This window comes from Oryctolagus cuniculus, chromosome 17, assembly GCF_964237555.1.
Source record: "Oryctolagus cuniculus chromosome 17, mOryCun1.1, whole genome shotgun sequence".
NCBI classification, from domain to species: Eukaryota; Metazoa; Chordata; class Mammalia; order Lagomorpha; family Leporidae; genus Oryctolagus; species Oryctolagus cuniculus.
In genome coordinates, this window is record NC_091448.1 from 34,866,464 (window position 1) to 34,893,257 (window position 26,794).

At 41.5% G+C, this 26,794-nt stretch overlaps 1 protein-coding gene across 3 annotated transcripts in view; it reads left to right on the forward strand.

The window, feature by feature from the left end:
- Positions 1–26,794, forward strand: part of DHX40 (DEAH-box helicase 40) — a 48,775-nt gene that overhangs the window by 12,521 nt on the left and 9,460 nt on the right. For all 3 annotated transcript variants that reach the window (XM_070060994.1, XM_070060993.1, XM_008271199.4), the window contains 6 exons: positions 4,505–4,604; positions 8,129–8,215; positions 8,333–8,515; positions 13,897–13,977; positions 14,552–14,709; positions 26,425–26,539. In XM_070060994.1, coding sequence (XP_069917095.1) covers positions 4,505–4,604; positions 8,129–8,215; positions 8,333–8,515; positions 13,897–13,977; positions 14,552–14,709; positions 26,425–26,539 — 724 coding nt within the window. The remainder of the gene's footprint in view (positions 1–4,504; positions 4,605–8,128; positions 8,216–8,332; positions 8,516–13,896; positions 13,978–14,551; positions 14,710–26,424; positions 26,540–26,794) is intronic.

Genomic DNA, 26,794 nt, shown 5'->3' on the forward strand with positions numbered 1-26,794 from the left:
ACTTGAGCCATCTTCCACTGCACTCCCGGGCCACAACAGAGAGCTGGACTGGAAGAGGAGCAACCAGGACAGAATTCAGCGCCCCAACCGGGACTAGAACCCGGGGTGCCGGCACCACAGGCGGAGGATTAGCCTATTGAGCCACGGCGCCGGCCTGCATCTTTCTTAGAAGCAGTACTCCACTAGGAATGTTTAATGGTCTTTCATCTGTATCTTTATTTCTTGGTAGACGTTGGGACATCTTTTTTGCGTCTGCCAATTCTTCCTCCCTCCTTTATAATTTCTAAAAATAGTTTTTATTTGAGAGGCAGACACACGCACACACACAACTCCCATAACTCCCATTTCCTTGTTTGCTCTCCAGATGCCTGCAATGTCTAGGGCTGGGCTGAGGCTGAAGCTAGCAGCCATGGTCATGGTTTAGGTCTCCCACATGGGTGGCAGGATCCCAGTTACTTGAGCTATTGCCTCACAATGTTTGTATTATTAATAAGCTGAAACTGGGAATCAAACCCAGGCACTCTAATTTGGTACAAGGATGTCTTAACTTTATTTTAACTGCTAGGCTAATTGCCTGACTCTTTCCCTCCTCTTTTTAAAATAAAATCCTAGGTAATTACAAGTACTGGAATATGTGGTCTAGGGTGAGTCAGAATATTTCAGAAGTAGGAAAATCAGGGCATGGAGGTAATTAGGAGAATTTCTGTATCTTAATGAATTGTATATTTTCCCTTTCCCTTCCTGGAGAAAGAGAACTTGCTTAGGAATATAAGTATTTAATTTTTTCTTTTGTTAAAGATTTGTTTATTTTTTTGAAAGTCAGAATTACACAGCGAGAGGAGGAGAGGCAGAGAGAGAGAGAGAGAGGTCTTCCATCTGCTAGTTCACTCCCCAGTTGGCCACAACAGCTGGAGCTGTGCCAATCCGAAGCCAGAAGCCAGGAGCTTCTTCTGAGTCTCCCACATGGGTGCAGGAGCCCAAGGACTTGGACCATCTTCTATTGCTTTCCCAGGCCATATCAGAGAGCTGGATTGGAAGTGGAGCAGCCTGGTCTCGAATGAGTGCCCATATGGGATGCCAGCACTGCAGACGGCAGCCTAACTCACTACGCCATAACGCCAGTCCCTAGTTAACTTTTTTATAACACTTTATAAACAAACATTAAACCGGCATGTGTTTGCAACTGTAGAATATTGTAAAGTGTATGGGTGAAGGGTAAAATGTGAAAGAAATCTAATTCTTGTCAGAAAAGCAGTTTCAGAACTTTTTAGTTAATTGTGGTAAATAAAATGATAAGTGAATCTGAAATCTTGCTTGAAGGCCAAAGAAATTAGGAGCTTTTAGAAATGATTGAAAAGCAGACTTGAGAGTAGATAAGTATGTTTGGAAAGGACATTTCTTTTTCTTTTTTTAAAAATTATTTATTTATTTATTTGAAAGGCAGAGTTATAGACAGGCAGAGAGAGCGGTCTTCTATCCACTGGTTCACTCCCCAAATGGCTGCAACAGCCAGAGCTGCGCCGATCTAGAGCCAGGAGCCTGGAGCTTCTTCTGGGTCTCCCACATGGGTGCAGGAGCCCAAGGACTTGACCATCTTCTACTGCTTTCCCAGGCCATAGCAGAGAGCTGGATCAGAAGTGGAGCAGGCTGGTGCCTCGGCTCAATAGGCTAATCCTCCGCCTGCAGCGCTGGTACCCCGGGTTCTAGTCCCGGTCAGGGCGCCGGATTCTGTCCCGGTTGCTCCTCTTCCAGTCCAGCTCTCTGCTATGGCCCAGGAGTGCAGTGGAGGATGGCTCAAGTGCTTGGGCCCTGCACCTGCTTGGGAGACCAGGAGAAGCACCTGGCTCCTGGCTTTGGATCAGCGCAGTGCACCGGCCGCAGCATGCCAGCCGCAGCGGCCATTGGGGGATGAACCAACGGAAAAAGGAAGACCTTTCTCTCTGTCTCTCTCTCTCTCTCACCGTCCACTCTGCCTGTCAAAAAAAAAAAAAAAAAAAAAAAAAGAAGTGGAGTAACCGGGACTTGAATGGGCACCCAAATAGGATCCCGGCGCTGCAGATGGGGCCTTTAACCCACTGCGCCACTGTGCCGTCCTCAGAAAGGACATTTCTAATTTATGTAGAGTTTTAGGGTAAAGTGAAATTTCTAAAAAGGAAGCATTTTAATTTGTTGTTTACATAATGATTTTTAAAATGTTTATTTTCATGTAATTGAAAGGCTGAGTGTCAGAGAGGGACACACAGAGAGAAAGAGACTTTTCATCCACTGTTTCACTCCCCAGATATCTGTAACAGCCAGGGCTAGGACAGACCAAAGCCACCAGCCCATAACTCCATCCAGAACTCGCATGTGAGTGGCAAAGGCCCGAGTACTTTGCTTCCCAAGTGCGTTAGCAGAGATTGGATAGGAAGCTGAGTAGCCAGGCTTTAAATGGGCATCCCTATATGAGATATGGGTGTCCCAAGCTTAACCTGCTGCTCCACAACACCCTCCAATAAGTCAACTTTCTATAACTTTTTTACTTGAGAAATTAATTTTGGAATGAAGTGGAGAAATAGCAGTGTTACTTAAGTTTATCTTAAATTTGTCTATGTATATATAAATCTTGGACTGGTCACTTAAGTCCTCTCTGGGCTTCAGTTTTCTCATCTGCATAGATAGATGGTTGGCCTAGTTCCATGATCTTAAAACCATCTTCATCTGTACCACTCCTTTTTCCCTCGTGATAGTTTACCCTTGGTCTGTTTATTATGAAAAATAGATGGATCTGTTACCTCATTTTTTTAAAGGTTTTTATGGTTGCTGAAAAAAAAGACAGTTTGAGGTTGCTCATGTCGAAAAAGTGAATTTTTTAAATGAGTATTTGTGTATCTTCTGGGAACCAAATGGCAGCCATGCATTTTAAAATATTTCTTTATGAAGTATTTGTGTAGGCTATACTAATGTATAGTATATTTAACAGTAAACTCATAGGTAAGGAAGTTTAAAATGATGCTATGAAAAATATAAAAACAACTGCTAAGAATTTCTTTTCAGATCCTGATAGATTGGCTTTTGTATCCCTGGAATGATTACTCCCAGTTTTGGGGTATCATTGACACTCAGTTCATTGCTTTGAAATTCCTTGATTTTTTTTCTTTAGTCCACCTCAGCCCATTCAAATGCTTACATCCTAGAATTTATCATTACTGTCATTTTTGAAATCTCAATTTTAAACATGTCTTCTGATTATGATTATTTCTAGTTTCTGCCAACTCACTATATTGTTTTTTTTTTTTTAAGATTGATTTATTTATTTGAAAAGTGGAGCTATAGAAGCAAAGGTGGAGACAGAGAGAGAGAGGTCTTCCATCCGCTAGTTCACTCCCCAAATGGCCGGAAGGCTGGAGCTGTTCCAGTCTGAAGCCAGAAGCCAGGAGCCAGGAGCTTCTTCCAGGTCCCTCAAGAGGGTAAAGGGGCCCAAATACTTATGCCATCTTCTACTAGCCCCAAGGCCATAGCAGAGAGCTGGATCAGAAGTGGAACACCCAGGACTTTACCCACTATGCACAGTGCCAGCCCTACCATGTTGTTTCTAATGCAACAATATTCAAAATACATTGAGACTTGTCCTTTACTTTCACTTCCCTTCTTTCTCCTAATCTATAATCATTTCCTTATAAATACATTCTTAGCTCTTGTCTTGTTTTCTGCTTAATTTGGTAAATGAGCATTTCTGTCTAAACCTATCTTTTTGTTATTTCACAGGCTTGCCTTTTAAGGCCTGGGAACCTAGAAATATTTGTCAGCTATCATGGTTGATTCATTCTTTCCTTTGTTTAGGTTAGCTTTCTCTTTTCTATGTATATTAGTATATTTCACAAATGAATTGTTTTCTTTGCAAGAGACTGGACTAATCAGATTGAACTGTCTCTTGAACCTTACTCCAAATTCACTAGAGAATCAGTTTGGTCTAGCTTGGGGAGAGGGGATGTTTATTCGTGGTATCATTAACTGGCCAGAGGAGCAAAGGTACTATACAGTAAGCATTGCTTCTAGGGCCCACCCTTAATAATGTGTGGATAGTGGAAATAGATGTAATGCTGCTTCTTCCAAGAGATAGTTGTGAGTTAGGTAGACATTCCTCAAAAGTAGAAACTACTTAGCTAAGTAGTCTGTAGGGCAGAGAGAAGTCCTGTATCTGGAGTCCATGGATGGGCTTCAGGAAGTCTGAATACCCTAAAACTGTTTGAAATTTGTGTATGTGTGTATATATATGTGCCTTTTAATAGAGGAGTCCATAGTTTTACCCTACCTTATAGGGAGCTATGACTTAGATAAAGGACTTTGTTAAAGTAATAATCAGTGATTCCATAGGTGTAGAAATTGTAACAGTAGAAGGTGATATTTTGCACTCGTGATTATTAAAGAGGTAAAGGAAATATAATAAAAAGAAATGAATTTTACAAAACTTGGGATTGATGTATGTTATAAATTAGTATTTTTCTCTTTACATATATTTTAGATCAACAGAGGAGAATATTTTTGCCACCTCCACCTGGAATTAGAAAATGTGTCATATCCACCAATATTTCTGCGACATCTTTGACAATCGATGGAATCCGGTACAAATTTTGAAATTTCTCTTAAAGTTAAGGAAGCCACGTTGCAAACCATAAAACATTACTGAGTTTGCTTCCCTGCTGTCTGCTAATTCCCTTTTCTTCCTACTTTGTAGCGTTCCCAACTTACAATCACCTAACATTTTTTGTAATTATTATTTTGAACTAGAAATGAAATATGAGGTGCATACTGTATTCTTTTTTCACACTTTTAGCTACTCAGCAAATTGAAGCTTTTTCTTCCCAAATTTAAGATTATGTGTAATTATGGGTTTCACTATTTTCACTATTTTTTGATGCTCCAGTTACCAGCATACACCTCAGATGAGGTAATATTGCCTTCTACCTTATAGTCCTACTTGGTAGAGTAACATTGTTTCATCTGATTTTTATCTAGCGATATTGTCTGTCACTTTCTACTTTTTTGTGAAATATAACTAGAATGCAAATCCCTTATCTTTTAGATGTAATCAGTGATGCCTTCAAATTTTTGAGTAAATCTAGATAGAGAAACACTTGGAAAATTTAAATCAGGTTTGATACCTAATGTGAAATTCTTTCATTGTTGAACCATAACCCTTTTTAAAATATGTTTTTGTTTATTTAAAAGGCAGAGTTATAGAGGAGGAGAGACAGAGAGAAAGAGATCTTCCATCTGCTGGTTCATTCTCCAGCCCTGGCTGGAGAGGGAACCTAGAAATATTTGGTCAGGGCTGTCTCAGGCTGAAGACAGGAGACCGCAACTCAATCCACATTAACTATATAGGTGGCAGGGACCTAAGCACTTGAGCTGTTTTCCATTGCCTTCCCAGGTGCATCAGCAGGGAGCTAGATTGAGAGCAAAACATCTGGGACTTGAACTGGTGTTCATATGTGATGCCAGCCTCACAGGCTGTGGGTTAATTTGCCGTACCACAATGCCAGCTCTCCGTTTGGAATGTTTATCTTTTTTCCAATGTTATATCCTTAGCTAAGTCTGACTGTCTTCCACAGGAAGGCTGGGCCTAAATCCTAAAGATTCTTCATGTTTTTTTCCTGGGTAAAATGACCACCTAGATCTGAGAGAAGGTCTTATTATTCCTTCTGCTTTTCTATTTTACTTTAAATATAAAACTTTCATGAAGGGATTAGGGGTGCAGCTGTCCTGAGTAAATTGACTTTGTAATTTTCTGTTTTTAGTGCAAGCAAAAGCCATTAAATAGCATGGTACAGAATAGTGAATGATGGACTTAATGACTCTTCCTAACTTAATTCTTTACCTGATTTGTTTTGCATTTAATTGGCTTAAAATAGTATGTTAAAGGCTAGTTGGAATTTTGAATCTGCTATAATGGTGAGGCGCTTACTTTCAAAGTTGTATTTTTTTTTATTGAGACAAAATTCACGTAACAAAATTAAGCATTTTAAATTGAACAATTCGGGGCCGGCGCTATGGCGGAGCAGGTTAACACCCTGGCCTGAAGCACTGGCATTTAATATGGGCAGTCGGTTTGAGACCTGGGTGCTCCATTTCTGATCCAGCTCTCTGTTATGGCCTGGGAAAGCAGTAGAAGATGGCCCAAGTCCTTGGGCCCCTGCACCCGAATGGGAGACCTGGAAGAAGTTCCTGGCTCCTGGCTTCGGATCGGTGCGGCAGCTCCAGCCGTTGTGGCCAGTTGGGGAGTAAACCATTGGATGGAAGACCTCTCTTTCTCTCTCTCTATGTAACTCTTTCAAATAAATAAATAAATAAATCTTTAAAAAAAATAAAGTGAACAATTCAAGTGATATTTAGTACATTTATGGTTTTATAAAGCCATTATCTCTAGTTGTAAAACATTTTATAACCCCAAAATAAAATGCCAAGAAGGTATTCCTCTCTACCCCAGCCCCTGGCAACCACCAGCCTACCCTACATTTCTATGTATTTCCTGTTCTGGCTATTTTATATGGTTTTGGGGTTTCTTTTGGTCTGGTTTCTTTCTCTAAGCATAAATTATTATTATTATTATTTTTTTAACAGGCAGAGTTAGTGCGAGAGAGAGAGAGAGAGAGAGAAAGGTCTTCCTTTTGCTGTTGGTTCACCCTCCAATGGCCGGCGCGGCTGGCGCGTTGCGGCTGGCACACCGCGCTGATCTGAAGGCAGGAGCCAGGTACTTATCCTGGTCTCCCATGGGGTGCAGGGCCCAAGCACTTGGGCCATCCTCCACTGCACTCTCTAGCCACAGCAGAGAGCTGGCCTGGAAGAGGGGCAACCCGGACTAGAACCTGGAGTGCCGGCGCTGCAAGGCGGAGGATTAGCCTATTGAGCCGCGGCACCGGCTCTAAGCATAAATTATAACATATACAATACTTCATTACATTCTGCTGTGTGTGTGTATGTGTATCTATTTATACATCCCAATTTGTTCCCCCATTAATGGTTCATGGACATGTAGGTGGTCCCCCCCCCCTTTTTTTCTTTTTTTTAAGATTTATTTATTTGAAAGGCAGAGTTACAGAGACAGAGGCAGAGAGAAAGAAAGAGATCTTCCATCTGCTGGTGTACTCCCCAAATGGTTGCAATGGTCAGGGCTGGGCCAGTCTGAAGCCAGGAGCCAGGAGCTTCTTCCCAGTCTCCCACATGGGTGCAGGGTCCCAAGTTCTTGGGCCATCTTCCTTTGCTTTCCCAGGCCATAGCAGGGAGCTGAATTGGAAGTGGAGTAACTTGAATATTGGATGCCACAGGTGGCGGCTTTACCCACTATGCCACAGCGCCAGCCCTGGTTTTTCCCTTTTGAAGATTTATTTATTTGTTTCAAAGGCAAAGTTACAAAAAGAGAGAGAGAATTATCTTTCATCCTCTGGTTCACTCCCCAAATGGCCACAATGGCCTGGGCTGGACCAGACCAAAGTCAGGAACATGGAACTCCATGTGGGTCTGCCATATGGGTGGCAGGGACCCCAAGTACTTGGACCATCATTTGTTCCTTTCCTAGGCACATTCATGGATCAGAAGCAGAGTAATTGGGACTCAAACTAGCACTTGCATGGGATACCGGCATTGTAGGTGGCAGCTTAACCCACTGTACCACAATGCCAGCCCTGGTTTTTTTTTCTCTTTGGCTGTTAGGTGTTGGAATATTTGTTTTCACTCCTCTGGATGTATACTTCAGAGTAGAATTTCTGGGTCATATGGGAAGTCTGTGAGGGTACTTCAGAAAAATTTGTGGAAGAATGGAATTAAAAGATAAGTTTATTTTGGTACAAAAAAATGAAATCCATATATAGTTTTTTCATAATACTCATTTTCCATAAACTTTTTGAAGACCCTCATTATGTATAAGTTTTTGAGGAACTGCTAGATTGATTTCTACATTGGCTCAACCATTTTACATTTCCATCAGCAATATATGAGGCTTGCAGTTTCTTAACTTTCAACATATACACATAACAAAGGGCATTGTGTGTAGTTATTGATTTGGTGAAAAAGGAGTATCCAATGTGGTCAAAAATTAACAACTCTTTCCTTATTTTCTGGACTCTTAACTTGTTTTCATTCTCCTTAGATATGTGGTAGATGGTGGCTTTGTGAAGCAGTTAAATCACAACCCCAGATTAGGGTTGGACATCCTGGAGGTGGTTCCAATTTCAAAGTAAGTCTCTATGTCAAGCCTTTTTGTTCAAAGAACAGTTGATTAGATAGTGTCTAGCTGGTAGGGAATAGGAAATCCATAAAGCACGTTGAGGAATTCTGTTCTTATCTCCTGTAGGAGTGAAGCATTACAGCGAAGTGGCCGAGCTGGCAGGACTTCCTCAGGAAAATGCTTTCGAATCTATAGCAAAGATTTTTGGAACCAGTGTATGCCTGACCATGTGATCCCTGAGATTAAGAGAACTAGTTTGACATCTGTAGTTCTGACCTTAAAGTGCCTTGCCATACATGATGTTATAAGGTATGTGAACAAGTGAACAACATTTTAAAAAGAACAGGTTATTAGAGTGAAGCCAGGTTATTCCTCAAAAATTCTTTTGCAGTATTGAGTCATATTTTCCTGGGAATTGAGGCTAACTCATTTGTGTATCAGTTGCTTTTCAGTTAAACCAAAATAAAAGACTTCCTGGGGTTGCTTTATGGGGATTTGATCCCTTGCTTATATTTTAACTGTGGTTTAAGGTTAGGGGTGTAGAGTGAGAAGCTTGGTGCTAATTTTGTTGATGTTACTTTACTGACCACTGTTCATTTGTGATGAAAAGCATATAATTACTCTAATTTCAATCAGATACTTTCTGGGAGCTTTTTAAAAACATTATTTTAATTTTATTTGAAAGAAAGGGAGGGGCATATCTTCCATCTACAACAACCAGGGTTGTTCTAGGCTGAAGCCAGGAGCCTAGGACTTGATTCCAGTCTCCTAAATAAGTGGCAGGGACTCAACTACAAGAGCCATCATCTGCTACCTCCATGGGTATGAATTAACAGGAAGCTGGATTGGAAATGGAATAACTGGGACTAGAACCAAGTACTCCGAGATGGGAGGTGGGCATCCCAAGTAGCACCTTAACCACTATGCAAAACCACCTGCCCCTCATTGCTTCTGTTGAATGGCTAGCATATTGCTATATACCAAAAAAGTCAGGGTGATATTCTAGGTAGTTTTTTGCTTTCATTTGGCTTTTGATATTGCAGATATAAGGTTCAGAAATGTGAAGCTAAGAGTAGAACAACTGTCAAATTAATCAAATGTTAAACTTTAGTTGTTATAAGACTAGAGCTTTATTTATTTATTTATTTTTGTATTTATTTGAAAGGCAGAGATACAGATAGAGAAAAAGAGAGGCAGAGACAGAGAGATCTTTCATCTGCTGGTTAACTCCCCAGATGGCTGCAACAGCCAGAGTTGGGCTGATCCAAAGCCAGAAGCCAGGAACTTCTAGGTCTTCCACTTGGGTGCAGGGGCCTCAACACTTGGACCATCTTTCGCTGCTTTCCCAGGCGCATTATCAGGGAGCTGGATTGGAAGTGGAGCAGCCGGGACCTGAACCAGTGCTCCTATAGGATGCCAGTGCTGCAGATGCAGCTTAACCTGCCGTGCCGTAGGACTGGTCCCAAGACTCCCTTCTTTATTCTTTTTAAGTTGTATGCATAATAAGAAGTGACACAGCATGTGGGATAGATGATATAATATTCACAGATGACAGAGGGAAAAAAATGCTTCTTAATTATTATTTTGCTTTCCCTTTGTATTCCAAGAAGAATATTTTAAAAGTGAAAAGGGAAGAACGTGTCTGATTAAAAAGGAATTTATAACCAAGATGGATTAGGAAATAATGAGAGAAAACCTAACTACCATCAATAAGTTTTTCTTAAGGATTTAGACATTATTTCCATGGTACTAAAAGAACTTGAGATTTAGTGTCATAGCCATTGTGGGTCATTGATGAGAAGTTATGCAAAATAGGTTATCAGAAAATTGTGGAAAAGGAAATATTTTTTTTGAGTGGCAGAGAAACAGACAGGCAGATGCTGTCTGCTGGTTTGCTTCTTGTAAATGCCTGCGACATCCAGGGCTGGGCTGGGAGCCAGGAACTCAGTCCATCGTAGATGAGTTACAGAGGCCCAAACTACTTCAACCATCTTAATTTACTGCTTTCCAGGGAAGCACAGTAGCAGGAACCTGAAATTGGGATCCCAAACCCAAGTATCAATTAATTGCTTATTAAGCTAGATGGAAGTTTTACTAGTAATGTGCTAGACTTAGCTCTTTCTTGATTAGCATTTTATTTATTTATTTATTTTTGACAGGCAAAGTGGACAGTGAGAGAGAGGGAGAGCAGAGAGAAAGGTCTTCCTTTTCTGTTGGTTCACCCCACAAATGGCTGCTGCGGCCAGCGCACCGCGCTGATCCGAAGCTTGGAGCCAGGTGCTTCTCCTGGTCTTCCATGTGGGTGCAGGGCCCAAGCACTTGGGCCATCCTCCTCTGCACTCTGGGCCACAGCAAAGAGCTGGACAGGAAGAGGAGTGACCGGGACTAGAATCCGGGGTGCCGGCGCCACAGGCGGAGGATTAACTTATTGAGCCGCGGGGCCAGCCTGATTAGCATTTTGAATAAAGATATTGAAATCATGATTATCAGATTTCTACACAAACTTTCATATCTAATTGGTAGATGATTAAACCAAGCTTCAGAATAAGCCCAACAGGCCAGAATCTTGGGCAAAAAATCAACAAGGCATAAATCTGAAAGGATGTAGTTTATGTTCTGTTTTGGATATATAATAAGAAAATTCATATGGGAAATACCTGAGATTATCAGATCACCCCAAACTTATGAACTTGTAATTATGATTCTGTTTAAAAAAAACAATTAAAAATCCCACTGGCATACCCTTTGTTTATATTAATCAACTAAAGTCCATATGACAGAGAATTGTAGCATTCTTGTTCTGTGTTGGCTGCTTGACATACGGAGTTTGGAGTATCACCTCATTTTATGAGGAGTTGACAAACTAGCATGTTTGCCAGCCAGGAGGCTGGAGCTTCTTCTAGGTCTCCCACCAGGGTACCGGGGCCCAAAGACTTGGGCCATCTTCCACTGCTTTCCCAGGCCATAGCAGAGAGCTGGATTGGAAGTGGAGCAGCCAGACACGAACTGGCACCCATATGGGGTGCAGGCACTGCAGGTGGCAGCTTTATCAGTTACGCCACAGTGCCACCCCCATCTGGCCCTTTACAGAAAATATTTGCTGACTTTTGTTCTAGAAGCCTTCAGGACTGTTTGGAACCAGATGTGGGAAAGGTGACAGAATAGTCTTGAAGATTTTTGTTTATTTTAAATTGCAGCTACTAATTCAGAAAAATTTTCTATCTGCTAATGCGCTCCCTAAATGGCTGCAGTATTGGAGGCTAAGTCAGGCTAAAGCCAGGAGATTCATCTGGGTCTCCCACCTTGGTGGCAGAGACCAAGCTCTTGGGCCATCTTCTGATGCTTTCCTAGGTGCCTTTGCAGTGAGCTGGATCAGAAGTAGAGCAGATGAGGCCGGCGCCGTGGCTCAATAGGCTAATCTTGCACCTTACAGCGCCGGCACACACCGGGTTCTAGTCCCGGTTGGGGCATCAGATTCTGTCCCGGTTGCCCCTCTTCCAGGCCAGCCCTCTGCTATGGCCCGGGAGTGCAGTGGAGGATGGCCCAAGTGCTTGGGCCCTGCACCCGCATGGGAGACCAGGAGAAGCACCTGGCTCCAAGCTTCGGATCAGCGTGGTACGCCGGCCACGGCAGCCATTGGAGGGTGAACCAACGGCAAAGGAAGACCTTTCTCTCTGTCTCTCTCTCTCTCACTGTCCACTGTGCCTGTCAAAAAAAAAAAAAAAAAAAAAAAAATAGAGCAGATGAGACTTGAACTGGTTGCCCATATGGGATCCCAGCATTGCAGGAGGTGGCTTAATTTGCTGTGCCACAATGCTGGCCCCTGGATATTTTTCAAAGTAAGAAATTAGAGTAGATTGTCGCTCCCCGTCTTCGTGGAGGAACGACACAGGACCCTGCGCTGTTCTTTTGTCTGCTCGGCCCTCCCCGGGTTGGCTGCTGGTTCTTCCCGGGTTGGCTACCGTCCCTTCCACCTCCGTGGAAGGGCGGTTCCCCCTAGCCACTTTCCCCACTTCCGCGGGGGAGCGGCACACCGCCGGCCAGCTCTCTCGGGGGCTGCACAGGTGTTCCCTCAGAGGTTCCTCTTAGATGTTCCTGGTGCATGTTGTCTCTCTCCTCCTTTATAGTCCTCTTCCACCAATCGCAACTCTGCTACCCACACGCCGAGTACGCTGCTCTCCTCCAATCAGGAGTAGGTCCTACAGTTTATTGGTTGAACTGGAGGCAGCTGTGTAGAAGCTGTTTCTCCCTTCTCAGCGCCATATTGTGGGAGAGCAGATGCATAGAATAAGTCTTAATTCCAGTAACTTAGTCTAGTCCGAGTTGCTCCCCACAATAGATAATTTTTTAAAATTTATTTATTTGAGAGACAGAGTTACAGAGAGAGGGAGAGACAGAGAGAAAGGTCTTCCATCTGCTGGTTCACTCCCCAGATGGCCTCAACTGCCAGAGCTGGGTCTATCCGAAGCCAGGAGCCGGGAGCTTCTTCCAGGTTCCTGACGTGGATGCAGGGGCCCAAGCACTTGGGCCATGTTCTGCTGCTTTCTCAGGCCATAGCAGAGAGCTGAATCGGAAGAGGAGCAGCTGGGACTAGAACCGGAGCCCATATGGGATGCTGGCACTGTAGGAGGAGGCTTAGCCCACTATGCCATAGTGCTGGTCTGTAGATAATTTTTAATCTCAAGATTTAAGGTAGAAAAATAACTTAGTGCAGATGTTATTAAATATTGATTATTTTTAAAATACGCATATTTATGCTTGGCTGCATACCATTCTGGTATCCATTGTGAATATTATTGTTAATGTTTAAATTAGCTTTCTTATGTTCACTAATGATGTCATGGTAATGTAAGAGAATGTCCTTTTCAATAAGTGCATGCTGAAAATTATGAAAGTGAAATAGCACTTTATTTGCAGCTAATTTTCAGATAGTTCAGTAGAAAATGAGTATCTACACAACTTATTTACAGATAGGTCAGTAGGAAATGAGTATATACTCATGCATATTATGTGTATATATGTATACATATATATAGAAACACAATTAAAATAAAATTGTAGATTATCAAAGAGAGTTGACTTGAAAATTGTTGTGAGGGATGAGGAAGGAAAAGAAGAATGGTGAGACTGTTCCAGCAAAGGGGAGTTTAAAAAACAGTGTGGACCGGCGCCGCGGCTCACTAGGCTAATCCTCCACCTGTGGCGCCGGCACCCTGGATTCTAGTCATGCTTGGGGCACCAGATTCTGTCCTGGTTGCTACTCTTCCAGTCCAGCTCTCTGCTGTGGCCCGGGAAGGCAGTGGAGGATGGCCCAGGTCCTTGGGCCCTCACCCGCATGGGAGACCAGGAGGAAGCACCTGGCTCCTGGCTTTGGATCGGTGCAGCCACTTTGGGGGTGAACCAACAGAAAAAGGAAGACTTTTCTCTCTGTCTCTGTCTCTCTCTCTGTCTAACTCTGCCTGTCCAAAAAAAAAAAATAAAATAAAATAAAATAAAAGTGCTTCTTGAATTTTAGGAATGTGGTTTAGAAAAAATTTCCTCCTTTGCTGAATGCTGAGCATAATCATAGAATGTTTAAAAAAAAGAACAGGACTTGAAAAAGAGAAAATGTTTTGAAGACATTTTCATCAGATTTGCGTAAAATCCTACCATGTTCAAATAATGATCTCAATAATGTTTCATTTAAACAGATTTCCCTATTTGGATCCACCTAATGAGAGACTTATTTTAGAAGCTCTTAAACAACTTTACCAGTGTGATGCTATTGACAGGTAAAACAAAAACAAACACAGCAACCAAAACAGATGTTGATCTCTTTTTTAAACAGCATTCCAAATACCTTGCTATATCAGTAGAAAACGATTTGTTGACTTTTTATTTCCCTGTAACTGGGATTTATGTCCTCAGTCTTTCTTGACCACAACTGTTTCATAAAACTATTTTTGTTAAATATTGCTGTTATTTTTACAAGTAATTTCTGAGCACCAGTTCAGTGAAGCGTTATGCTGGGAACAGAAAAGACTGAAAACCAGAGTCCTCATTCTCATTATTGTGTAATACGGGAAGGGTTGATAATTGTCATTCTCATATTTCCTCGGGACATCCTCTGTGCTGCTTTAGCATGTTTGTATCTTTTATTATACTTGTTAATTCTGCCTCATTGTTTATTTTTGGGGGGCTGTATTAAGGCTTTTGACAATGGAAGATTTATCATATTTGTGTTCCTCTTCCCAGTGAGCACAGTGTTTGATTTCCTTGAATTGAATGTCTGAAGGTGCTTTAAGGTACATTAAGCTTGTATTCATTCCAAAGTAGAAAGGCTTAAAGAATTTATTTTCGCTTCAGGAGTGGCCACGTGACCAGATTGGGTTTGTCTATGGTGGAGTTTCCTCTCCCTCCACATCTGACATGTGCAGTAATAAAGGCTGCTTCTCTAGACTGTGAAGATCTCCTACTTCCAATAGCAGCAATGTTGTCTGTGGAAAATGTCTTTATTAGACCTGGTAAGTTTATTGATAAGGTGGTTTTTTTTTTTTTTTTTAAATTAATAGACTTTATTTTTAAAGGCCATTTTAGGTTTACATGAAAGTGAAGCAGAAAGCACAAAGGGTTTCATATCATCTTAAGCCATCACAGACACATGCTTTCTCCTATTATTACATCTTTCATTTGTGCTTTTGTTAGAAGTGATGAGCTAATATTGAAACACTATTATTAACTACAAAGATCACTCTTTGACTTGTATATTCCATGTGTTTTTGATAGAGGTATAATGACACATATCCACCATTACAGCACCCTTTACTTCACTTACTCATCTTGACATCCCTTCTCCAAAATCCCTGGCAACTACTGATCTTTTTACTATTTCTATAGTTTTGCCTTGTCTAGAATGCCATATAATTGTAATTATATAATATATAAACTTTTCAGATGGCTTCTTCTTTTTTTTTTTTTTTAAGATTTATTTATTTGAAAGGCAGAGTTAGAGAGAGGCAGAGGTGGGGGTGGGGTGGGGGGCCCTTCATCTTTCAGTTCACTCCCCAAATGGTTTTAATGGCTAGAGCTGGGCTGATCTGAAGCCAGGAGCCAGGAGCTTCTTCTGGGTCTCCCACATGGGTACAGGGAGACCCAAGTCCTTGGGCCATCCTCCACTGCTTTCCCAGGCCATAGCAGAGAGCTGGATCAGAAGTGGAGCATTCAGGCCTCGAACTGTCACCTATATGGAATGCCAGCACTGCAGGTGGCAGCTTTACTTGCTAACGCCACCGTGTCGACCCCAGATGGGCTTCTTTGGCTTAGCAATATGTACTTAAGATTCTTCCATGTGTTTTCTTTTTGTTGCTGAACAGTATTCCATTGTATGGTACTTGTTTACCTCTTTACTTACTGAAGGACCTGTTGGGTGCTTTATTCTATTTTGGCAGTTATGAATATAGCTGCTATAAATGTTGGTGTGTAAGTTTCGGTGTCAATGCAGGTTTTTAACTCTCTTCTGGTCCTATGGGAGAGTTTGTTAAGTCAGTTACCAAACTGTCATTTATTTCCTACTAGCAGTGAATCAGAAAATTACTGTTGGGGCTGGTGCTATTGCATAGCAGATAAAAGCCACCGCCTGCATTTTATCTGGGGGCCGGCACTGTGGTGCAACAGGCTAACGCCCTGGCCTGAAGTGCCAGCATCCCATATGGGTGCAAGTTCGAGTCCTGGCTGCTCCACTTCTGATCCAGCTCTCTGCTATGGCCTGGGAAAGCAGTGGAAGATGACCCAAGTCCTTGGGCCCCTGCACCCACGTGGGAAGCCCAGAAGAGGCTCCAGCTCCTGGCTTTGAATCAGCCCAGCTCTGGTTGGTGTGGTCATTTGGGGAGAAGACCAGTGAATGGAAGACCTTGGTCTCTCTCTCTCTCTCTCTCTCTGGCTCTACCTCTCTAACTCTTTCAAATAAATAAATCTTTTTTTTTTTTTTAATTACTGTTGTTTTACATCCTCTCCAGCATTTGGTGTTCTTAGCCATTTTAATAGGTATGTAGTGGTCTTCACTGGTTTAATTTCAGTTCTCTGACAATGTAAGATATTGATGGGTTGGCACTGTGGTGTAGCGGGTAAAGCTGCTGCCTGCAGTGCTGGCATCCCATATGGGCGCTGGTTCAAGTCCCGGCTGCTCCTTTTCTGATCCAGCTCTCTGCTATGGCCTGGGAAAACAGAAGAAGATGGCCCAAGTCCTTGGGCCCATGCACCCACGTGGGAGACCTGGAAGAAGCTCCTGGCTCCTGGCTTCGGATCGGCACAGCTCCGGCTGTTGTGGCCATTTGGGGAGTGAACCAGCAGATGGAAGACCTCTCTCTCTATCTCTGCCTCTCCTTCTCTCTCTCTGTAACTCTAAATAAAACAAATAAATAAATCTTAAAAAAAAAAAAAAAAAAGAGTGGAGCCTGCAGACCTTGCAGGCCTCTCGCTCGCCATTTAGAAAAAAAGATATTGAACATCTTTTCATATACTTATTTGCTATCTGAATTACTTTTTTTAAAAAAAAGGTTTATTTATTTATTTGAAAGGTAGAGTTACAGAGAGGCAGAGGCAAAGGCAGAGAGAGAGAGATCTTCCATTCGCTGGTTCACTGTCCAAATAGCCATAACGGCTAGAGCTGAGCTGATCTGAAGCCAGGAGCCTGGAGCTTCTTCCAGGTCTCCCACACTGGTTTAGGGGCCCAAGGACAGGAACTGGAGCAGCCAGGACTCAAACTGGCACCTATATGGGAAGTAGACACTGCAGGCGGTGGCCTTACCTGCTACGCTGAAGTGCCGGTCTCTGTTCATGCAATTTTTTTTTGGCAGGCAGAGTTAGACAGTGAGAGAAAGACAGAAAGAAAGGTCTTCCTTCCATTGGTTCACTCCCCATATGGCCGTTACGGCCGGTGCGCTGTGCCGATCCGAAGCCAGGTGCTTCCTCCTGGTCTCCCATGCGGGTGCAGGGCCCAAGGACTTGGGCCATCCTCCGCTGCACTCCTGGGCCACAGCAGAGAGCTGGACAGGAAGAGGAGCAACCGGGACAGAATCCAACGCCCCAACAGGGACTAGAACCCGGGGTACTGGCGCTGCAGGTGGAAGATTAGCCTAGTGAGCCACTGTGCCAGCCTGTTCATACCTTTTAAAACCTTGTTTTCTTACTAGCTAAGAGTTCTTTGCATGTTTTATCAGATATATCATATATAAATATTTTTCTAATAATCTTTGGCTTATATTCTCAATGTCTTGACATTGCCTTTTGTAGAACAGAAGTTTTTAAGGCTAGGTTATCAATTATCTCTTTTATAGATCTTGCCTTTTGTTAGAGTATCTAAAAAGTCATTGCCATACCCTTTTAGAGTTTCTTTTAATGTTGTCCTTTAGCAGTTGAATGTCCTGTTTCCAACATAGTTTCTTTAAAGTACATTAACTATACTTTCTCTGTTGAAATTCCTTTGTTCCTTTATCATAAATTAGTTTGACTGTATTTGTGTGGGTCTATTTCTGGGCTCTGTATTCTGTTCAATTGATCTGTTTGTCCATTCTTCTGCCAGTATTACATAGTCTTGATTATTGGAGCTTTATAGTAACTCTTGAAGTTAGGTAGGGTCAATTCTCTGACTTTATTCTTCTCATTCAACATTGTTTTGTCTGTTCTGGGTCTTTTTCTTTTCCATGTAAACTTTAGACCCAGTTTATTCAAATGTACAAAACAGCTTGCTGAGGTTTTAATTGGGATTGTATTGAATCTATACATGAAATTGGGAAGAACTAACATCTTAGGAGAATTGAGTCTCTTCTGCACATACATTGAATACCTCTCTATTTAGATCTTCAATAATTCACTGAGCATTAGTTGAAGATTTACCATATGCCTTGCCCTGGGGCAGGAAACTAAGGATAAACAATTTTACGTTTTGTTATCCTTTAACTTAGTTGTTTGGCACAGGGAATATATAATGTTTCTAGCTGAAAGTAAATTTCCTTTCATTGGTAAAGGAAGATAATAGAATGAACCTTTGTCCTTTTCTAGTAAATTAGTAATTTATTAACTTTTGTTTTTTCTAGAATCATAAGCAAAGTAGTTCAGCCTTTGTATCTTAGCGAGCTCTTGATGCTTCGGTGGCTTTAAACTTCTGTTTCCTTCCTTTCTTGGTATGTCAATGTGAGACACAACTTAATGTTGACACATGTCAACTTTGCTTTTATGTAATGGGGTAATTTTTTTTCTAAAGAAGCTTCTGGGTAGACACTGTATCTTGTCTACAATCAAGCCTAACAATAGAATATGTTATCTCACTGGCTTTATTCTTTGTAGACTGAATTTTTGGTCCACATTAATTTATCATTATCATGATTATAATGAATATACTTCCCTATTTAAAAAAAATTAATTTTAATCAATGTGCTGCCTACTCCAGACAGATTGCCACCTTAAGTGTCAGAATTCTGATTCTACAGGAGGAATTTGGCATAGCAGTTAAGACACCACCTGGAATGCCCACATCCTATATAGGAGTGCCTGGATTTGAGTCCTGCCTCTTCCATTTGTTTCCTGCTAATGGATATCCAAGGAGGCAGGAAATAGTGGCTCTTAGTACTTGGGCCTTGCCAAACACTTGGGAGACCTGGATGGAGTTGTAGGCATTTGGGGAATGAACCATAGGGTGGAAGATTAGTCTCTGTCTCTCTCATTCTCTCATTGTGCCTATCAAATAAATGAAAAAGAATTTTAAATTCTGATTCTAGTAGTCCCCCCCCCCCCCCCCCCCCGTTAAATTGTTTTGGTTGGACTAGTTTTCATTAGTTAAAAATAGTCCAGAAAATTACTGTGGAGTATTGAAGTAAAAATCAAGAGTGCACCTGATTATCTGACTATAGGCTTGCCTTTTCTGGGCTTCATTTTTTTCATTTGTAAAACCAGGGAGTTCCAATTCTAATAGTTTTTAAATTGTATTTATTTGGAAGACAGGCAGAGGGATCTCCTTTCTACTGTTTCACTCTCCAAATGCCCATGACAGCCAGGGCTGGGCTGGGGCAAAGCTGAGAGCTGAGAACTCAATGTGGATGTCCTACACAGATGGCAGAGACTCAACCATTTGAGCCATCTCCCACTGCTACCTGGGATACGCATAAGCAGGGAGGTAGATTCAGGAGTGAAGCCATAACTCAAATCCAGGTATGGGATGGGGGTACCCCAAAGTAGCATCTTAACTCCTCTAGCAATTCTTGACATTTTGCCTTCTTTGCTTTACTATTCTGTGTGTGTGTGTGTGTGTGTGTGTGTGTGAGAGAGAGAGAGAGAGAGAGAGAGAGAGAGTGTTTATATAAATACTATATATATGCATTTTTTCTGAATTATTTATGATTAAATTGGAAACTTTGTACTTCTTTACCACAAAATTCTTACATTTATATTTACTAAGAACAACACAATTTATTTACTATAGGACATTTATCAAAATCAGGAAATTTAATATTGATGAATATGTTATTTAATCCACAGTCCATTTTCAAATTACCCATTTTCCCTAGAATATAATTAGTTTCAGAATTGCTATGCTAAGGGCAGACATTTAGCATAGCAGTTAAGATACCCACATTTAGGGTCGGTGATGTGGCATAGCAGGTAAAGCACCACTTGCAGTGCCAGCATCCCATATGGGCACCAGTTGTAGTCCCGGCTGCTCCACTTCTGATACAGCTCTATGCTGTGGCCTGGGAAAGCAGTAGAAGATGGCTTAAGCACATGTGTCCCTGTACCCGTGTGTGAGACCTGGAAGAAGCTCCTGGCTCCTGGCTTTGGATCGGCTCAATTCTGGCTGTTGCAGCCATTTGGGGAGTGAACCAGCAGATGGAAGACACATCTCTCTACCTCTGCCTCTGCCTCTGCCTCTGCCTCTGCCTCTGCCTCTGCCTCTACCTCTACCTCTACCTCTACCTCTACCTCTACCTCTATGTAACTCTGCCTTTCAAATAAATAAATAAATAAATCTTTAAAAAAAAAAAAAGATACCCACATTTCATATCTGAGTCCCTGGTTTTAAGTTTGGACTCTGTTACTGATTCTAGCTACCTGCTAATGTTTATTCTTGGAGGTGGCATATGATGGCTTAAGTAGCTGGATTTTTACCACTTACATGGGAGACCTGAAATGGGTTCCCAGCCCTTAGCTTCAGCCTTGTGCAGCTCTGGCTATTATAGGCATTTGGGGAGTAAACCACCAAATGTGTCTCTGTCTCTGCCTCTAAAATTAAAAATTAAAAAAAGAGAAAGAGATCCCATGTTACACTGCTGTTAATAGTTTTTTAAGGTAAAATTTACATATAGTGAAATATTTAATTCTTAGGTATATAATTCAGTGAATTTTGTGAAATGCATACACCCGTGTAACCCACACCCTTGTCAACATGCAGGGCAATTTTATTGCTCTAGATTGTTCTCTTTAGGATTGAGGATGGTTCCTCAATCATATGTCACTGCACCTACCTCCAGTTAGCAATTTTTCTGTTTTGTTTTGTTTTCAGTTTAGTTTTCCCTCTCCTGAAACTTCTTATAAATAAGAAATATACAATATGTATTTTTCTCTATTTGGCCACTTTTGGCCAACATAATGTACGTGAGATGAATTCATCCTGTGGTATGTATTAGTGCTGTGTTCTTTCTATGGTTGAGTAGCATAGCATTCCATTGTACGAATATGCTACACTTGGTCTATGTAGCATCCTGTTGGTGCATATTGGATTTTTTCTTATTTATAGTGTTATTTACAAGTAAAGTTATTTGGAATATTCTTGTGTATGTCTTTTATAGATATATATTTTCATTTTTAGATACGGTAAATTTAGCAAAGAAATTGCTATGCTATTGGGTAGGTATATGTTTAAGAAACTTGCCAACTTTTCCCATAGTGGTTGTACCATTTTAAAACCCTACCATCATGGCCGGCACCACGGCTCACTAGGCTAATCCTCCACCTGCGGCGCCAGCACCCCAGGTTCTAGTCCCAGTTGGGGCGCCAGATTCCGTCCCGGTTGCCCCTCTTCCAGGCCAGCTCTCTGCTGTGGCCTGGGAATGCAATGGAGGATGGCCCAAGTCCTTGGGCCCCTGTACCCGCATGGGAGACCATGAGAAGCATCTGGCTCCTGGCATCGGATCAGCATGATGCACTGGCCGTGGTGGCCATTGGAGGGTGAACCAACGGAAGGAAGACCTTTCTCTCTGTCTCTCTCTCTCTCTCACTGTCCACTCTGCCTGTCAAAATAATAATAATAATAATTTTTAAAAAAAACCCTATCATCAGTCTTTGAGAGTACAGCTTGCACGTGTCCTCAATATTTGGTATTGCCAGTCATTTTCATTCTATTTTAAACCTCTTTGTGGTTTTAATTTTTATTTTCCCAATGAATAAGCATGTTGAACAACTTTTTCATGTGTTTATTGGCCATTTATCTTTTAGAATTTTTTCATTTAATTTTACTTATTTGAAACAGAAAGGCACAGAGCTACCATCTGCTGGGTCACTCCTTGGCATGCCTGTGATGGCTGGGACTGGGCCAGGTCCAGCTTTGGCTGAAGCTGGGATCAGGGAACTCAGTCCCGATCTATCATGTGGGTAGGAGGAAGCCGGAATCGGGAGCAGAGCCGGACTTGAATCCAGGCACTCTGATACAGGACACAGACCTCCCAGTTGGCATCTTAACTCCTATGCCAAATGCCCAGCCCTCTCTGTCTTTCTTAATGAAATATTTGTTAAAATATGTTGTCAAGGACCAGTGTTGTAGCGTAGCAGATCAAGCCTCTGCCTGCGATGCCTGTATTCCTTATGTGCGCCAGTTCAAGAACCTACTGCTCCACTTCTAATTCAGCTCTCTGCTAATGTGCCTGAGAAAGCAGCAGAAGATGGCCCAAGTGCTTGAGCCCCTACACACACACAGAAGACCCAGAAGAAGCTCCAGGCTTCTGCCTTTGGCCTGGCCCAGCCAGGGCCATTGTGACCATATAGGAGTAAACCAGTGGGTGGAAGATCTCTGTCTCTCTCTGTCTCTCCCAGTCTCTTCTTTATCTGTAATTGTACCTTTCAAATAAATAAAAATCTTTAAAAATATCTATTACCCATGTTTTGCCTTAAAAAATTCAGTAATCCTTTCTACTATTTAACCTTTTTAGTGAAGTTTTCATTTTGCTTACCGCTCAACTCCAGTGGTGACATGATGATTGGTCAAAGGTTATAACTAAGCATCTTGAGCTAGTGATGTTTTCATTTTTTACCTTTGGATCTGTGATGTGTTGGTGGGAGCCTACTTTCTTGATTGAAGAAGTTTATGAGTTTGTCCTGTGTTGAGGCAAGGAACAGAGCTTCATACATTCTTCACTCCTCAGAAGAACTTTGGGCCTGTGCACAGTCATTCATAACACTAGGTTTTAGCAGGCTTCTCTGTCTTCTTCACTTACCTCTCTTAAATTTTTGACTGGTATGCCTCTCTTGGTGTCCCGTCAAGCTGTTAGTTTCCCCTGATTACTAGCTGATTGCTCTACTGTGTTTTTTTGTTTATTTGTTTTGTTTTGACAGTTTTGTGGGTATAGATTGCCCTACAGCCTGATCCAGATAAAACAGGCACTTCAGTGGAGACAAAATATTAACAGTCTTTGACAGTGGTTGTCTCCATCCTCCTCTGGGAATGACCTTTGTGTTATGAAGCAGTGGCTGGTGGTCTACTCCTCACTGCTGCGCTACCTGGGTTCTGCCTGTGGAGCAGAAGTTCGGGGTTAGGGAGTTGTTAGGTGGGCAATAGTGCTATGTCTACCAGTACATCTTTAGTAAAAAGCCTAATGAGACGTGATCTCTGGATGTTAATGGGCTGCAGACAAATAAGGGACAAATCTGGACATGTGAGGGAATCAAGGACTGCACTCTTGCCTCTTCCTTAGCTCTTCTGCCCTAATCTTCCTACAGAGTAGGAACTAGGAGTAAAGTAAAAGATGCTACTGTCAGGCTGCCAAGCTCTTCCACACACAGCTATAGGGGGATGGGATCCCTCTCACTCTTACTGAATTCCATTGATTTGTTTTAAGTCCTTTGATCAGTGTCTAAAGACTTTCAATGATTGTGTCTGGTCGTTTTTCCTATTTTTTAAAAAATATTTATTTAGTTTTCAACTACTTGAAAGTCAAAGAGATGAAAGGAGGGAGGGAAGACGGGAGAGACAAAAAGAGGGAGAGAGAGATCTTCCATCCACTATTTCATTCTCCAAATGCCTGCAACAGTAAGGGCTGGACCAGGCCAAAGCCTGGAACCCAAAACTCCATCTGGGTCTGTTACAGTAGGATGCATTAGCAGAAATCTGAATAGGAAGCAAAGTATTCAGGACTGAACTGGCACTTTGGTGTAGAATGCAGGCATCCCAAGCAGTTGCTTAACCTGTTGTGCTACAACACCTGCCTGTTCTAATTTAATATGTTTGTCTCTGGAAGAGAAGTTTCATCTAAATTTTCATACCACCATTCCCAATATATGTGTATAGTTAAGAATTCAAACAATATAGAGGGCTGACCCCAGCATCCCATATAGCTAGTTCAATTCTGGCTGCTCCTCTTTGATCCAGCTCTCTACTATGGCCTGGGGAAGTAGTAGAAGATGGCTCAAGTACTTGGGCCCTTGTACCCTCGTGGGAGACCCGGAAGAAACTCCTGGCTCCTGGCTTCCAGTTGGCCTAGCTCCAGCTGTTGCAGCCACTGGGGAGTAAACCAGTGGATGAAATGACTCTCTCTCTCTCTCTCTCTCTCTCTCTCTCTGCCCCTCTGTAACTCTGCCTTTCAAATAATAAATAAATCTTTTTTAAAAATTCAAACAATATAAAATGACTTAAGTGAAAAGTAAATGTTTCCTAAATGTGCCCTAAGTCTGATTCCTAGAGGCAGTAACTTCCATGAGTGTCTTATTTATTCTCTAAGATACTCCTAATATATACATAAGTGACCTAGGCCTTTAAACCTGAGTCATCACGAACTTGCTGCTGCAAGATGCATCTTCAGTTTTTGAGCATGTGACTTCCTGAGATCTTGTTACACCCAAAGTGTGCGGTAGCTGTCCTGCCTCAAAGTACATGTACAGCCTTTGTAGGTTAAGTGATCCTTTCTGACTTGAATCTTAGTCATTATAGGTCACCGAATTTGTTACTTACTTTTTTACCTGGCTGATATTCTCAGATCAGAAAAATGAATTAAGATTTTAAAAACAAAATGAGGATTCTTTCAATGTAATAACAATAACCTCTTTTTCAGTAGTAATTGCTGCTAGTATTGCTGTTGCTTTGTAAGTCAGATAGTAGAGAGAGAGAGCAGTTTTTTTCTGCTAAACAGCATTATCCTAAAATGAAACAAATTTAAAATAACACTGGGTTGGTTATAAAGTTTTTGTTTTAAATGTTATAATTGTGATCTTTTTTGATAAACAAAACATATATGTATATATATATATATATCTGTTGATAGTCTTATTCCTGTGCTTTATCTTTGAAGACTGTTACTATTGAAACACTTTCTTTGTAGTAGTTGTTTTCTGATTGATTGCTATGTAGAAAAATATACCACCAGCAGTGCAGCTGACATAGCCTTTTTTTGCTGCTTCAGCTTCTTATTTTTAGTTTTTGCCTCAGTGGCGTCTACCTATTTGCATGATATAAAACTAATAATGGAATCTTACCTGAGGACAATTAATAAACTAAAATGACTGTTCTGGGAAAGTAAAGATGGATAATCAAACTGTCATTTAGTCAGAAGATAAACTTGCTAATATTGTAACAACTGTGTGACACGAGTTTAGACTTTCCTATATTTAACCTGAATTTACTCTGGGATGTTTGCCAGTTTTAATTAATTGGGTTTTTTAATTATTTTGGTTTATTAAATTTATTTGTTTGAAAGAGAGAAAATGCCATTGGCTTAAGATGCTTAGTTATAACCTCTGATCAATCATCAATTGACCACTGGAGTTAAGTAAACAAAATGAAAACTTCACTAGAAGGGTTAAACAGTAGATTTGGGCTGGCAGAAGAAAGGATGAATTAATTTGTTTTTTTAAAAATTCAAAATAGACAATTGTTTAAAACAGATTGGCCAGCACTGCGGCTCAATAGGCTAATCCTCCACCTGCGGCGCCGGCACACCAGGTTCTAGTCCCGGTTGGGGCACCGGATTCTGTCCCAGTCGCTCCTCTTCCTGTCCAACTCTCTGCTGTGGCCTGGGAGTGCAGTGGAGGATGGCTCAAGTCCTTGGGCCCTGCACTCGCATGGGAGACCAGGAGAAGCGCCTGGCTCCTGGCTTCAGATCAGCGCGGTGCGCCGGCCGGGGTGGCCATTGCGGGGGTTAACCAACGGAAAAGGAAGACAGAAAGGTCTTTCTCTCTTTCTCTCACTCTCTCACTGTCCACTCTGCCTGTCAAAACAAAAACAAAAACAGATATTTCACGAAGAAAGGCATATGGGGTAGGCATTTGACATAGGGATTAAGATACCAACTTAGAGGCCTGCATGCCATAGTAAAGTGGTTGGGTTTGAGTTCTGGATTGGAGTCTCAGCTCTCCTTAAAAATGATTATTTCATGGGACGGACATTTGGCACAGTAGTTAAAACTTACCTGGTTGGGACACACACATCCCATATCATAATGCCCAGATTCTAGTTTTCTGCTAATGCACACCTTGGGAAGCTGCTGGTGATGGTTCAAGTACTTAGGTCTCTGTCACCCAAATGGGAGATCTGATTGACTTCCCATCTCTTGCCTTCAGCCTGGTCTACCCTGGCTGTTGCAGGCATTTGAGGAGTGTACCAGCAGATGGGAGACCTCTCTGGTTCTGTCTCTCTGCCTTTTGTCTCTTTATAACATTATGTATATTTTACTATGAGCATAGATTACTCTTAAAATTAAAAAAACTAATTTGAAAAGTAAATTCTAAATACTATTTTAGAGTCAAAGTAAATGTATTGGGAGAAGTAATGTTGCTGTTCTGATAAAAATCTACAAAATATGGCCAAAGAAAAGTTGGAAACAAAGTTCCTGTCCTCCCCGCCACCACAAGAAGAATTAATGTAGTTCTGTTTTATTCCACCCCAGTAAGTGAGGCAGATTTTATTTTAATGAGCTTGAAAAAGTAAAGTGAAATATGGGCACTTAATATAAACTTGAACTATATTGCTTCTCCAATTCTTTTAGTTGATCCAGAGTACCAGAAAGAAGCAGAGCAGAGACATCGAGAATTGGCAGCTAAGGCTGGAGGATTTAATGACTTTGCAACTTTGGCTGTCATCTTTGAACAATGCAAATCAAGGTATGTGAAGTAGTCCTTTTTGATATATAACTGTAATGTGTACTTTGCGACTTTAGACAGAAAGATTCAATGAGGATAATGTTCACCTTGGTATTTTGAACATCAGGGAAATTATCTTTCAGGTGACTATTGTTAACTTAGTAAGCATGTATTATATAATATTGATTGTCTTCTTTCTTCTCTCCCAAACCTTTCCTGAAAATGACCTTGATTATAAAATTTTGCTTCTATATAGGTAGCTTAGATGGGAAAGTA